This window comes from Leuresthes tenuis, unplaced genomic scaffold (genome assembly GCF_036924035.1).
Source record: "Leuresthes tenuis unplaced genomic scaffold, fLeuTen1.0.hap1 SCAF_2, whole genome shotgun sequence".
NCBI classification, from domain to species: Eukaryota; Metazoa; Chordata; class Actinopteri; order Atheriniformes; family Atherinopsidae; genus Leuresthes; species Leuresthes tenuis.
The window spans coordinates 17310036-17325755 of record NW_027325356.1 but is presented as its reverse complement, the minus strand read 5'-3'; the positions used below and the strand labels follow the sequence as shown (position 1 = coordinate 17325755).

Here is a 15720-nt window from a genome sequence, read left to right as displayed (position 1 = left end):
GCCTAATGAATCTGACAGAGTAGGCAGAGGGCAGCCAGAAGGATGAGTAAGCATTTTGAGTGCAATTATATTTCTAAACACAGAAAGAAAGGGAAGGTACTAATAAGTGACTGAATTTCATTATAAGTGAGCATGTCCAAACAGGAAATTGATTAGCTGACAATATTTTAATCTTTCTCTTAATACCTAAAGGAATGTGTATTCCTGTTCTCTTGAATAGCTCCTTACTTGCCCTTCACGCTCCACAGACTAATAAAAAGCTCCATTTGATATTATCTGTCTATTTACTCAACATGACATGCATGGGAATCCGCGAGCTCTGCTGTTCTTCTGAATAACAAATGTACAAACAAGGGCCAAAGTGCAACTGCACTGTAACACAACAACTTGACTGGTTATCTCCATCGTCATAATCTTCAACTAAACCCTCCTCTGGGGTCTTTGGGTTGGGTCTGTCAAGAGCTTTGACAGGGGAAGCAGCGTGGGGCCATTTTGCCTCTTTTCAGTTCAGTTTTGATTCTCTTTGGATGGTAATGTTGGTATGGACCATGGGCATTGTGGAGTGAGGGCACATTGACCCTTATGGGGGTGCGTAGTAAGGGGAGGGAGGATAGTTGGTGTTATGGACGTGGGCACATCCAGGGAGTGCTGGTTTGCCCCTGGAGTGACACTGCGCCTGGGGAGAAAGGGAGAGGGGTAGAGGGCGAAGAGTACAAACATATCTAAGTGCTGCCTTCACTACAGATAGGCCCATAGCAAAGAGCGCAGCTGTACGGGTTATGACAGCATGTCTGGGGGACCTGTTGTGCCCTCCACCCCTCAAACACCCCTTTTATCCCTCAAACCATGACTCTGATACAGACATCATCTGGTTAAAACACCACTGACACTTTTGCAGGTTTTCCAGGGCAGCACGGGCACCCTGCTGTAAGATCACACTTATAGCTAAGCTACAGCGAGAATCTAAGGCTACAGTTTAACAAATTATTCAACTAACTACAGCCAAAGTTGCCGATTTCTTTATTGTTTTTTTGCTCCAATTCATTCTCAGTCCCAAATCTTGAAATTCAAGTGTTTGGTCAGAAGCTGTTTGTATGAGTTCTCAACATATGGGGCATCCCTTTACCGTCACTGTCTAATGCACAAAGAACTTCTCTACACCTGTATATAGCCAGTTATCATTCTGCAGCATTAAGCGTTGCAACAGCAGCACCAATGGAAAATCCCTGCAGGAAACTGGCATACTATAGTAATCACATATGGAGGTTGAAGGACAGGGATGGACATCTGACTCCAAAGCAAGGGACTCGTGTTTGAGTCAAACCTTCACTTCCTTTTTTCATTTTTGACTTCCTTTGCTCTAGATCTGAGCAACTTCTTTAGTAATAAAAATACTTGGTTAAGGTTACACTTTTAAAGCACTCTGTTACGATAAGGCGATAAAGTACTAGGCTAAAGTTAACCATTAAAGAAGTTGGTCAAAGTTACATTGACTATAACATATTTGCTGATTAGAAATGCTTGGACAGTGTCAATAATAGCTTTGCATTGGATTCTCTTAAATAGGAGAATCCAAGAGCTAAATAGGAACTGCGATACCACCAAAAAGAGCATTGCCAAGATTATTTTGTCATGTATTATTCATGTCTTCTTCTGTGCTGCACTCAGTCTACAATTGTACGCACCCTTGTCGAAAAACAGACACACATTGCCACTCTCCTATGCATGTGTCACACAGAGGTATTTAGAACATGAGTGCACAATGCCACCTTGTAAAGCTAAGGTTTCCTAAACCCAGCCTTACTTCCAACAGAAAGTCCCATTTTTCACCCATCATTTGTCCTGTGATAGAGTTCACACAGTTTACAGGCATAACATTTGGCAAAGCGAAAGGTCGTCTGGAGGTTACTGTGTCGGGCTGGGTAAGTGGCTGACCCCTTGGGAGGGGGTGGGAGGGGGAAATGACTCTCACAGAGGAAGTCTGTTGTGTTAGCAAAAAGACTAGCACTGAATAAGGCAAAATGAGAGTATATGTTCCATGTAAAATATTTCCAATGTCCTCCATGATTACATTAAACCACAGATTTGTAAATCTGATCTAAAAGCACCTTCTTTTTTTAACATACTACACATGGAATTGCTGCAGTATAAGCCACATGAAACATATGATGGCGTTCTGTTTTGTTCCTGAACAAAATGCAAGTGTCATGCTACAGAGTGGAGGACATAACATGAAGATTAAGCCAAGAATCATTGATCGTTTCTTTACATTAGGAACTGCACAGACAGAATCATGTCCTCAATTTCACATGGCTCTAATCTTTGGAGGGGAGGGGAGGTTAAGATTCAAAAGTAAGAGAATAATGGAGTTACAAAAGCTAAAGAATTGGGGTAACATTCAAATCTGTAAATGAAAACAGGAAGAGAATGTTAATACAATATTAATCAACATAGAACTTATGCGAGGAGTCAAAAAATAAAAGCATTATTAGTCACATGATGTTACCAAGGAGTCCAAGGAACGTTGTGTATATCAGCAGTGATTTAGTCTAATATGAAGATTTTTTTTTTTTGTCATAGTTTTGATATCTTTGTGGTAATACAGTATATTGATTAAGTGATGCTACACGTATACTTGTCCGCATCCATGTCTGTTAGTCTGCCTGGATGAATAAAGGGGGCTGGGTATAATCCATCACCAGTTGATAGTGTTCACAAAAAGAAGCTCTTTTTGCTGAGAGGACAGCCCTTGTGTGGACAAAGACCACCATACTGGGGACTTCATAGGACCCAGCTGAAAAGGTGTTGCCCAGAGTAACCCCATTCACATTAACAGGCATGCTGGCCAAAGCCAGTCATTACTGCTGACTTGGACCAGCCGGGCCACACATAGACTAGCCTAGAGCCTCTAAGGCCATTCACTCCGCATCAGCCCACAGGCAAACAGCCTGAACTCTGCCACTCGGGAGCATCTAGAATTGTTACTATTCTATTCGACTGTCCGTCTTGGGAACTTCAATATATGCGGGCTTTGAGTAAATGTATAAAAAGGATGAATATATTATTAAAATGGTTATGGTTGAGTCTTTGTATATTCATGAAATCCTGGCAATAATGTAAAAAAAAAAAAAAAAAAAGTTTCTGTAGGAATATCTTTTGGAATAATTTCACTGTATAAAGTGGGTTGATACAAAACAAGCAGCTTCAATATATCTTGGGTAACTAGTTACCAGAGGACCAGTTTGATTTCCATGGAGATGAGATATGACACAAAAACTTCACTCTTCCGCTTTGTTTTCCCGCAGACTCAAGCATGTTAGCTTTTTTCTATAAAGCTATACTTGGTCTTCTACCAAACTTTCTAAAAACAGACATTCTTCAAAAAGTTATGTGAAGTCCATGCCTTTGCTCCAGAAACTCATTCCTTTTCAATAACTTCAAAGCATGAACAGAATTGCGAGAAAAGGTGTTATGTTTTTAAAAAAAAAAATATTTTTTTATACTAATTCACTTGAGGTTCCAAGTGAGCTGAAACGGTAGTGTACAGTGGCAAGGAATCACAGCAGAGCATTGATTAATCAGAAAAAAATCATGGCAACTTATCTTTTTAACATCTGTTATGAAGCATAACCCAAGGCAGTGGGGAAGCATGTAGGAGCAGCTGACTGAGCTTTTCACAGTCTAAGAAATGCCTGAAATAAGAATTCAAATCTTCAAAGGAGACGCAGAGCATATGCAAAACCAAGAGAATGGAGGAGGAAGTTTGAGCCATTTCTTCCCTTGATCCTAATGAGAAATGTGAGATCACTGGCAGACATTCAGCATTACTGCAAAAATAAACACAGGCACTGTCGATTTGAAGGGCGTCTACTCCTTGTTCCAAAACATTCCCACAGATGTCACTCATTTAGCAGCCACAGCTTTGTCAGTAGGTAACAGAAGTGTGACATTCAAATCCAGCCTACTCTCCACCGCTTTTGTCTGTTGTGAATATTTTAAATCAGAGGGGGGATTACAATACTTAGAATGTTAAGTGTTACTGTGCATTATATCAATAGGTGGATTCACTGATCCACAATCAACAATAGTAGACATACAATATTTGCACAGCCACATATATATACTAAGTATGTACATATAATAAGCTCAAATCATGAACATAAAAACTCAAAGTGCCATAAAACAAAACAATAACTGATTGTAGGCAAATGCGCCTGCCTCCAAGACCTTGGACATCCTTGAATTTACGCAGTGAGATTAAACCCCCGAACATTCAGGTGCTTTTACAGCTTATTCCAAGCAGAGGGACTATCATATCTAAGTGCCCTTTTTTCCACCTCAATGCAGAAAAGCAATAACCCTATGAAGCAACGTCAAAAACTCTCTGTAATGTTTTTTGAAGGTTGTAAATCTATGGGGAACAGAATTCAAAACAATTCTGATGACATCATCCGTGCCACATACCAAAAGTTTGAAAGATTTAAGTTTGATCATTTACTGTTAACTTGCCAATGTCTTGCATTTTGCAAAAAATCAAAATGCGTTTGAGAATAAATAAATAATTAATTTCTCTGTAACATAACACAACCGAAATCACTTGTTTCTTTAAAAAAACAAAAACAATTCAGACTTGCTCAAAGAAGATTGATGGCCCTTATTAAGAAGAAAATAAATCAGTGTCATAAATATGGATTAGAATTTGCAATCTTCAGGGATTCCTCTGCAACCATTCACTGCCCTATTACCAAAATGAAGATCACCTCTTTCATGTTACACAGTGGAATGATACAAGAGGAAAGCTGATGAACTCTCAGCAGGATTTAAATGCGGTGCACAACTAATCTACTGAACCTCTGAGTATGTTGGTCTGCAAACGTATGCCATTATATGAATAATATGCAGTATGAAAAAGTCCCGCGAGGTTGGACAGAACTCATGTCTTCAACTTTTCAATTCAAAGTCAAACATTGCTTGGCATTATCTGAGTTTGATATTCTGGGTGCAAATAGCAAACAACATCCAAAGTCACCATGTTCATATATCATGCACTGGAATTTTTTTTTGTAAACAAATACACATCTGTCTCCTACCCCCTTCCTCACATTTCCCCTCCTTCCCCACTCCACTTCCACCTCTGCTCTCCAGTACCCTCCCTGTGGGCAGGTGGTTGTGTAAATCTAGCCACAGCTAGGTGAGGTGCTTCCTGGGTAGACTGCTGGCAAAGCCACCTTTAGGGTGTTCAAGATGTCAGACGGAATGAGACATCACCGTGACTGCCCTGTCAAAAAATTCACCACCTTCCATTTCCCACACAACCCCTAGGTCCTCGAAGCACCGTGGGTGATGGGGGGGGAATTCTTGTTTTGTGTTTTCTAATTTTTGCCTGAAACACACCAGCCATTACCTCACCCCGAGAGCTGGCTGAGTGTTAATTGTGAAACATTACTGAAGCTATTAAAACAGTGAGCCAGGGCCGGAGGAGAACACACGCTAAACTTATAAACCGACAGACGACAGTGCTTAATGCATGTTCTACTTTTCCTACAAAGGAGAGTCTGGGCAGCTCACTCTGAGGAGGATATCTACATTTTAAAGCAACGATAAGAAATAAGGCAAAGATCAAAAAAGGTTTTAACGTAAGAGGAAGTAAAATCCTGGTGAACAGTATTTAGAGATGGGATGTCAAACAGTGCGCGTTAGCAAATACCCCAAATTGTTTAGACAATTGAGCATGAAAAGAATGAATGTGAAGCCACAGAATCTCTTTGCACTTTTCTTTTCTCTGAAGGTAAAACTCTACATCAGATGTGTAGAGGAAATGCTTTTGAAAGAATACTTTGCAGCTATGTGGTAATTAAAAAAAAAAAAAAAGTAGCTCCAACAGGTCACCAAACAGTCCTTACATAGTTTGCCTTTGGAAAACAGCTCTAAAAAATGGTAAAGAAAAAATGATGCATTACTTTCAATGGCAACACTTAATATGATGCCCTGTACTGTTTTATATAGACAAGGAAAGAAACAGCAACTGTTTAGAGGTTAGATTAGAGGTGACTATCAATGAGAATAAAGACACCATTTCCCTATTTTCACACACCACTCGCAACTTAGCTACATTTTTCTTGTAATTACTGAGCCTTTTATGTTGTGGTTGAGTTTTGGGAAACTTGTAAAGCAGACTTTTTTTTTGTTCTAAAGTGGGAGCTTTTCTGTGGTTAGGATTATTTGTCAAAAACCTTTGATCAGAAAACCACAAAAGCTCGAGATGACTAACGAGAAAGAATATTACTCTGAGCTATATAATTAGTGTGCAATTATATTCTATGAAGTATAGGGAAAAAGAAAGGGTAAGTATTGAGATGGATACATAGTGCCTTTGAGCTGAAAAGAATAATAAAATTGGAAAGTGGTCCAAATCTGACTATCAGCTTCTTCATTCTCCCCCGAATTCGAGTTGAACGTTTTGCTGGGAAATGGGCGGCCTGCCAGATTGGGGCCAAGTCAGAGTTGTCAGGGGATTACAGTTCTGCCTTGCTCACTGCAGGGGGTGCGGAGTGGGCCTCAATTACCCTGGAGCGGCGTGTTTGATTTGGCCCGGCACTTTTGGGGACAGACCAAAAGCTGAATAATGCACCATTAGCAACTCAAAATCCTGCCCTAAAATGAGTCCACTTATGCATCACATACAGTAATTGTGTGTCCATCAAAGGCTGGCAGGTCCACACCAATTACCCTGATAACAACAAAACAATCTATGCATAATATTATCTGCTGAACACCTGTGGGCACCCACACACATCCAAACTTCTCCCTCTGATTTAAAGTCTGTCTCCGGCACATGGTGGCGTGATGAAGTCTCAGCTTCAAGTGCAAAGTTGCTTTCATATAATCTGGAAAAAAAAGTGTTACGGTTTGTATTACTTACGAGAAATATATATGTGGGAGACTGTGAGTTACAGAGTGGGTGAGGAGACAGATTGAGGGAGATCCCCCTACTCTGGCTACAGTTCGAGCTGTGCAATTGAATTTCACAGGGTATGAAGCAGCAAATGGCATGTAAAGGCTCAAGCATCTGACAGTTCCTGCCACACAAACCCGACAGATAAGGGATGTGTAAGTGACATCATTAGGTAACTCTGCAGGACATTAGGGGCAGTTTGAGGCCGGCAGGGGGCTATAAGAACCAAAGGTCCTCCTTGAGCTCCATTGAACAGCTACTCAACCCAATATACAGGCACTTATGAACACACAGAGAAAATCACTTATACAAACACAAGCTGCAAGACAAACAAGGACTCAAGACAGAGGCAAGCAAACAACCGAGCACTGTTTTCACTCCCCACCCACAAACGCAATGCACATCAACACGCATGGGAATGCACACATACACACCGCTTCAAACTGCAGACACCTCATTGAGGTATCAGTCCCGGCGATTGTGTTTGTCCACCTGGGTATGAAAGAGCCATTCTGGCCTGTGTTGAGGAGACAGCAGTGTGGTACCACTCAAGCCGGAGCACAGATAAGCTATGTCTGTCTCAGTGCTCCCAGGGAGGGGAAGCAGCCAAGTGTGGATGCACCTCATTACCTCACTCATCCACACACCAATTACCCCTAAATAAATACACCCAGCCCACAGGCAGCAACAATGACATCCAGCTTGAAAGAGAAGAAAGGATGCCCGTTCAGAAAGCATTTGCACGCACAGAAAAGTGCTGTTGGATAACGATGAAGAAAAGAAGTACAGAGAAAAGAAGTAAAAAGAAGAACATGCAGGGGGCTCCAAGTCTTTTAAAGGGCTTAAAGACGCAATGGAGAAAGAGAAAGAATGAAACAAACACAGAGCAAGCAGGGTGAAGTGATTCAGAAAATGATAATTTCTTGCTAAATTTCACCCAACACATCCGCAAATGATTGTTGTGGCGGGGGAGGGGCAAAGTTTAATTGTTTTAATGCATGCAGCCATGAGATAGCCCTGGCGCAGACTAAAATGGTGATCAGTGTAGCGCCGACACATATTTGCATGTAAGACGGACCGCTTGGGGTAATGGACAAGCAGTGAGTCCAAAGGCCAAAGAATGCAGGCTAAAAAGAAAGCCAACGAGAAGCCAAAGAGCTCAATACCCAGAAAGTTTGGCAAAAAATGGCAGGTGGTGCGGAATGTGACAACAAACACTCACGCCCTAACTAAAAGAAAACCGTTTAAGCTGTTAACGGGGAAAAAAAAAATCTCAGTTATTGGAGAGGGAAGGTGAGTGAAGGATGCAGGAAAGGTGTGTGGCAGAGAAAAGAAGACAGATGTGTTTTCAGAGAAGGGAGGTACAAATGAGGAGAGGAAGCCAAGAGATCCTTCATGCCCCCTTCTCCCTCCACCCCACTCTCCCACCTCCCTCCATGTGGGATCTTTCTGCATGAGTGACTCTGTCATACCTGGGGGACAAAAATGGTCTCTGGCTCTCTCTTCCTCTGTTTGTCTCTTTCTCTGCCCCAGTTCTTCCCTTCCTCTCCTCTTGTATAGCTGTGCTGTGATTATGGTAAGCCTAGCCCTGTTAGTTGTGTGGCTTTTGGTAGCAAAAGCGCCAAAAGAAAGAAGTGGGCGAGTATAAAATAGTACCATATCCATGCCACAATACCATAATCTATTATAGCTTTTAAAGATTATCACTTAAGCCCTCATCAAAAATGTACAGAAACACCCACCCAAAGTACAGGTTGTTAGCAAATGAATCATTTCTATTTTAGTTCCAAAGTCAAATGAGGGAATTCACTTCCTCCTTGAGATATGACACCTGTAAAATCAAGTGACTGTTGAGATTGTATGTAGCTGGAATGGTGTGTTGGGCGGGTGAATCGGTATGCAGATCCTGATTGGCTGCTCTTTAGTCACCAGGATGTCAGAGCACATCCAAAACTCGAAAATAACCCACATGACCAGAGCCGGTTTGCCTGACCAGAGGCAGATTCCTGGTTAACTGAAACAACGGCTGGGAACGTGTCAGATTTCCAGGCTGTTGATTCAATGTAATAAACAGAGGATGATGGACGGAATGAAAGCGAAAGGAGCAGGTTTATTAGGATTCCTTCCTGATGGAGGGCTAATTGAGGGAGGGCATGACGTGCGGTTCTGGTGCCACAGGTGGGTGGAGTAGCACTGACATGCTGTGGCAGCATAGTCAGGATTCCTGGTGGACAGCTCAGCCCTCAGCTGGAATCAGACTACATGAGAATCCCAGGCTCTGTCACATGAAACACAACAGGCGAGGTCTGTGAAGGCCTATCGGTCTTTGTGATTAGTCAGTCTCTTACCTATTCTTAGCCGCAGATGGGAATAAAAGCACAAAGGGCTCTTCAGCCTTTTTCTTCTTCTTTCTTGCTTGATTGTGGCCTAAAGGTTTTTCCTTTTTTCAGTTTTCTGTACCCTACGACATGAACAAATCCAAACCCTAAAGCACGCTGCACACACTCATATACTGAGAACATCCCATTATCATGAAGTTTTATTCTCCTGCTTTTATTTGATCTTTATTAAATAAAAACACAAAGGCGATACACAAAAACAGTTTTTCTTAAAAGGCGTGAGAACTGCTTTTTGAAAATCGCCTCATCTGTACCTCCTTTGCCCTGAAGTTCGCGTGACCTGTGAGATTTCACAAACTACCTGCGCCTGAGAGGAATGTAGAGGATATATGCAAGTTCCTGAAGTGCACGCCCCGATGCCCGTTCACCATCTGTACAACTGCGAAACATAAAAACACAATCAAAAATACACCCTAAAGCTTTTGTTTCCTGTTATGGAAACATGTCCAGTGGGCAGAATTAGATGTGCAAGTCAGTTCTTTTAATCAACAAACGGGAATGATTTTACTCGCTAGTTTTGTTCACTAACGCTGAACTCACAACCTCATGCGTGTGAATGACATTTTTTTTTTTTTTCAAGTTTTGAGACTAATGAGGTATGGATAATACATTCCTTCAGTCTGGGCTGAATGTTTGGTGTCAGTTCCTACAAGTGTTTCTGCGTGAGCTGCTACGAGCAAATCGTTATCTATATTTCGTGAGACATTATCAGAAAATGACACCTGCAAATTTAACAGAAGATTGGAAGAAAAATGCGAAATATTCTCAAAACTTTTGATAAAATACAGCAGATGGGAATAAAGCACTGACATAATAAGATGTTTGGAGCTTGGCAATGATCCCAGTAATCTAACTGCTCATTTGTAAATTTAGTTCATGGTTCAAAACCTACATGCATAAACTTATCTTAAACATCTACCCATGAATCATACTTGTGCTCTACAAGCAAACAAACTCTGTGGGAAAAGCAAAAACAATTAAAAAAAAAAAAAAATCAGGGTTGTTCCCAATCAACGTGCAGAATTGGTAAATTTGTATTATATGATTATGGGGGTCTTAGTAGTTTCAAATGGTATGGAGAGAAAACAGACTAAGGGAAAAGAGCAGATAAACGTTGCTGTTCCTGTACAGTTTAATGCCCCCCCCCCCCCCCCCCCCCCAAATTAAATGTGTTGGCCAACCCAATATGCTCATGCAAACATTCCAGGTAGATTAAGTGTTGTTGTAGCGTGTCAATCCACTCTTCAGCGAGTAATTGTTTTGACAGAGCACAAAATGACAGTCACTGTAATAACTGTCCTGGGGCCACTGGAACCCAAAGCGGCACACTGACAACAACACGCACTAACTACTACTTTCAGTCTGATTGTCCTGGTTCCGATCAGAACTCTGGCCAGTCTATGTTAATACCACTACAACTTTTTGTCATGCTTCAACAAAACGTCGGTCGGGATGATTGACTGGCGGTCTTATGTAAATGCTATTAAGAAAGATCTTCAGCAAAAGCGTCTGCTCCTCTTGAGCTTCCTCGTGCAAATTAAGTTTAGCTTTCTTCATTAATAGGCATGCCAGGTGTGACATTTAGATATTGTTTTGCAGCGCACGCAAATCACTTCAGGTACATGACCTGTTCAGACAGGTATTGGTAAAGCTTGTTGTGAGAAAACAGAGTTAGTATCCTGCCTGAAGTGCTAAGTGTCAGTATGCATAGAGATCAAGCATCCTACATATACTAATACTGACTATACAAATTCTATAATCTTACTTTTTCCATCTCCCAAGAAGTAAGCACATTTTTCTGACCTGTTGTACAGTGAATATGCACCAAGAAGTGTAACTTTTCAAGGTTACAAGTTTAATTAAATACACACAAAAACAAAAGTAACTTTCACCATGTATTTTCATCAATTCACTCATGAGATCCCCTCTAAATAAGTTAGAAAAAGTGCAGCATTAATCATATTCAGAGCCATTGTGAGCAGATTGTGACGTAACTGTTTCGACTAATGACAAGTTTAAGAATGCGTTATAACAATGTAGTATCACACGATGGCACAATGTCTGAATTAGCAGTAATAAAGAAACGAAGCGTCCCAGTTCTATTGGCCGTATACTTTGGCAAACATGCTTCCTTCATCTGCCAAATCCCTAAATTAACACCTTTTTTTTGGTGAGAAAGCTCAATTTGGACCACATCACACCAACACCACAGCTGGCATTCAAGGGTAAAATTAATTACTTCAGATACATGTGCTTCCTCTCAAAGTGGCAGACTTATTTGCATTGAGGAACATTCAGCAGAAGTAATCGATGCACACACAAAATACGGCCACCCAATGACCCCGGCCCCGTCTCAAAGTCTCCTCCCCATCCCCAAAGCCCCAGCGGCTCAGCCATGCATGGAGGAACAAACACAGGTAGTGAGAGCAAATCAGACTGCAACAAAACATAGAAACATGAATGGGCAGCATTACAATGACGGGCTGGATGCAGGACAATAGGCCCAGCATTAAACAAACGGCAAATCCCAGGATGGGTTGCGGGAGTATGATACAGATTACAGGCACCTAGTCCCTGATGGGGAGCACAGGAGAGGGAGAAAAAAAGGACACAATATTGCAATCTGACAGCTGACGTCTTCATATAAATGTATGAATTTACATTCCAATTAGAGGAAATTTACATCTTAATCACAGCGAGCAGTGTGTCGGTCCCCCGGTTAGTGTGTTGCTACGGTAATGAGGTGGGATGCTGCTGTGCTCTCTCATCCAGACAGTGATCTGTCAGCAGACGACACCTCCCTGTTATGAGGGAGCTGTACCCTTAAATACAACCGCCGCCACAATCCAGTAATATTCATCGAAATCTGTCTTAAATACCAACAAGGTGCGAGCTGCCACCCGAGGATAATGTGCCAAATACGGAGTTTGAAAAACATCAAACATATCTTAAATACAGCGCACTGAACCAGGAGTGTCTTTAACTGTCACTCAAGTGACAAGCTTTCAGTACTCTACGGTATTCCATTTCTAATTTCCATACTAATAATGGGTATATTATCTTTAATGGTTTGACTTTGTTTTATGGCATTTGAAATGGATGGTGAAGCTGTCTGTGGAATGACTAAACGGATCATGTAAGCAGAGCACATACCGCTCCGTTGCTAACAAAGGCAGCGTAAATGAGTGAGGTGGAAGGATTGGGACTGTATCATAAATACTCTTTTGGTCACCATTTAAATCAGTGTAAATCACAGCATCCAACTAACCCATAAGTGAAGCTTACAACGACTCATCAGGCAGCATGTGTATACCTGCGAGAAGAGAAGAGAAGAGAAGCAGGATAGCAAGAACAGTTGAGGTAAAACCCGCTACTTGTTCAAGCTACTGAAGTCTATACTGGTACACTTGTTGTGGTTTAGCTCAATTAGACAGACAGCAGCTGCTGGTTTGAGATTTTGGAATAAAAACCGCGCAAGCAAGCCTAAGCCTTGAGCAGTTTTTTCTTTTTTTAAACAAATTCTTTCGTTTTAAAACAAATCCAGCAAAGGGGGCTTTTAATTTCAAGCAGTCAAACTGGCCTGAAACAACTTTTAACCAGTGAGATGACTTGTACAAAAGTGCTGATTGCTGACAATGCAACCAGGAAGAGCAGAATAGGTACCACCAAATAGAAGAGCACATTAATCACTTTAACACACTCCTTTGCCATCTTCACGCTTGACTTTAATACAGAGATATGTGAACAAAAAAAAAAATTGCGGTGAAATGAGGCATGCCATTTTTATCAGCTACCTCATAGCCAGTCAGACCCCTCCTGCCACAGACACTGCTCTAATGGTCGATATCTATGGAAGCAGCCTATTACTGGATACTGCCAGTAATTAAGACAAGTCAGATTACACCAGGCCAGTGCATCCTCTCTGATATGTAGGCTGCTATTAAGGTCTAAAGTGGTAAAACATTTGTAGACTGCAGTGAGAAAAGAAAGAAGACTCATGGCGGGGGGAAAAAAAGCCAAAAAAAACCCCATCACTCACAAAAATGTTGCGTGTCCAGGGTAAGTGCTGAATGCGTCCCCAAACATTCCTTGGGGTGATATGAAGGGCGTGGCTGGGATTCCACTTTAGGCTGCAGGGTGTTTTGAGAGGATGCCAGAAAACTGCACATAACCCCTTTGGCACTTATCTCGCAATTTCTAACATTGCAAATTGATTCCCACAGCGTTTTTTTTTCTTTTTTGCCTGTGCATTTAAATAAGATCGCCTGCGTATGTGTGTGTTGAGTGCAGATTTAATGTTCATCATGATTGCAACTTCTTAAAAACAGGCAGCAACTTATAAAGTGCCACAGTGAGTTTGTGTCTGCAAGTAAATGAGGTGAAAAGGGGGGGGGGGGGGGGGGGGGGGTGGGGGGGGACGCTGATTAGTAGGGATGTGGGTCCTGAATGAGGAAAGAGCAATACTCCAACTGAAACATGACTGATTTAAAAAAAAGGAGTAGAGGGAAGAAGCCTCCGATGAAGGAAAAAGTGAGTGAAGAGGAGACAGAAAGGACAGTATGAGGTAAAGCACACAGAGTGACCCTGTTAACACTTCTTCTCTAACATTCACTGCAACAGAAGCTGCCGTGAACTATTCCTCCATCATCTCTGCACGCAAACCCCCTTCACCTTAACTCACAAATCCCTGAAATCAAACTAGCAAATCCTCATACAGCGTAAAACATTCACTGCCCCAATCTGCTTGTAGTATTCCATTACGTGTCCAGTCTCTTTGAAAGACTTCCGCTTATGCAGAAAGCTCAAACAGTGACTGCTGGGTTTCACAAAGTCTTAAATCAAATGATGTGCATCAAGATGACCGTTCACTTTCATGTCCTGCTAAACTGACATGGGGAGCTACCTGCATTGGGATCTTTTTCTCAGTGTGGTGAAAAGGGCTATTTAAGATGTGAATAAAGACAGTTACTCAGTGGTGGAAACCAGGAAACGCACAATGTTTCCTAGTTATGTTTGAATGAACATTAGCAAAACTATTTGAACATGGCAAGTAAGCCAATTTGATCTTTCTTTTATGTGATAATAAAAAAATTAAAATGGAAATAATCCAACTAGGGTTATAAAACTGCAAGGTATACATTGGAAGTAAATGCATGCTAAGCACAAGCACAGCAATTCATATATGCAAGGGCTCAGACACACAGTCACAGTGGGTGAGGAAGCAAGCATACATGACATCCTCATTCAAACAGTCTGTTAAAGTGAGCGTACAACATCAGGTTATCAGATCACTTCCCTCTCCAAACACGAAGTCTTTAATGGATGTGAAACTCCAGGCTTTGGATCTTTTCACACCGCTGAGTTGCAACTCACACAGAAGAACAGGAGGCAGGGGATGACAGGGCAATAAATAAACAAACAAATAAACAAAAACAATGAGAAATAACCCCACAAAGAGTAAATATATTCATGGTGATGGGATCAAACAGAAACAAATCACATCTGATTTGATTTCCTTTGAGACTTGACAAAACATCCCCTTGTCAGAGGGAAAGAAAAAAAAAAATAAATCATAAGAATCCTCAGACTAACATATGGAGTAACCTTTGTGGCCTTCTGGGACTTGAGGGGTAGTGTGGTTATGTGCTGGGGGGGGGGTTGTGGTCTGACGCTCCAAGGACAGTAGGCACGCTAGGGAGAGGTGAGCTGTCACCCCCCATTAAGATCACTGCCGGAGCTCAGAAAGGGGGAGGAGTGCAGGCAAAAAGAAAGAAAAAAAAAATTAGTTCCTCACTAACCGCCATCTAGAGCCATCCTCGGGCCTCAGATCCCTCAGTCTACGAGAGTCCCCTGGGAAAAACTTGCACGCAAGTCTTCATTCGTTGCTATGTGGTAGGACATGTGTGTAGGGGTAAAACGGGGGGGGGGGGGGTTTGTGTTTGGCTGTGTAAACAAAATGTATGGATTTTTGTGTGAACAAAAGGACAACTGCGCATGCTTTATTACTTTCCTCAGAGTGAGGAGATATGTGGATAACGGGAGGGGTGGGGGGAAAAAAAGGAAGCAATATAGAAAAATATGGAACACTTCGAGGGAACTCTTGTGATTAAACTTTAAAGTGTGGGGGGAAAAAAGCAAGGAGCACTTCAAAAGGCTCCATTGCCAGGTTTCAATGAACACTACTAAACGGATTCAGAATGCTTTGAAAGGATTGCAAATTTATTTTCAAACTGAATGAGCATGGCAGCAAAACTACAAAAAAAAGAGATGATAGCAGCATGTTAGCCTGAGCAAAAGACAGATTAAAAAAAAAGGATCTAACTTATTATGTGATACATAACCCAGTGGAATACAATCTGCCAGTGG

The 15720-nt window shown here is 41.6% G+C and overlaps 1 protein-coding gene across 2 annotated transcripts in view; it reads right to left on the bottom strand.

Annotated features, from left to right (window-relative positions):
- The window catches only part of elp4 (elongator acetyltransferase complex subunit 4), a 54421-nt gene that overhangs the window by 7459 nt on the left and 31242 nt on the right, over nucleotides 1-15720 (bottom strand). The window contains exon 10 of one of the 2 annotated variants that reach the window (XM_072380425.1): nucleotides 8923-9233. The exons of the other annotated variant lie outside the window; for it this stretch is intronic. Coding sequence (XP_072236526.1) covers nucleotides 9192-9233 — 42 coding nt within the window. The 3' untranslated portion in view covers nucleotides 8923-9191. Of the gene's footprint in view, nucleotides 1-8922; nucleotides 9234-15720 lie in introns of those variants that run through there. 2 annotated transcript variants of the gene reach the window in all.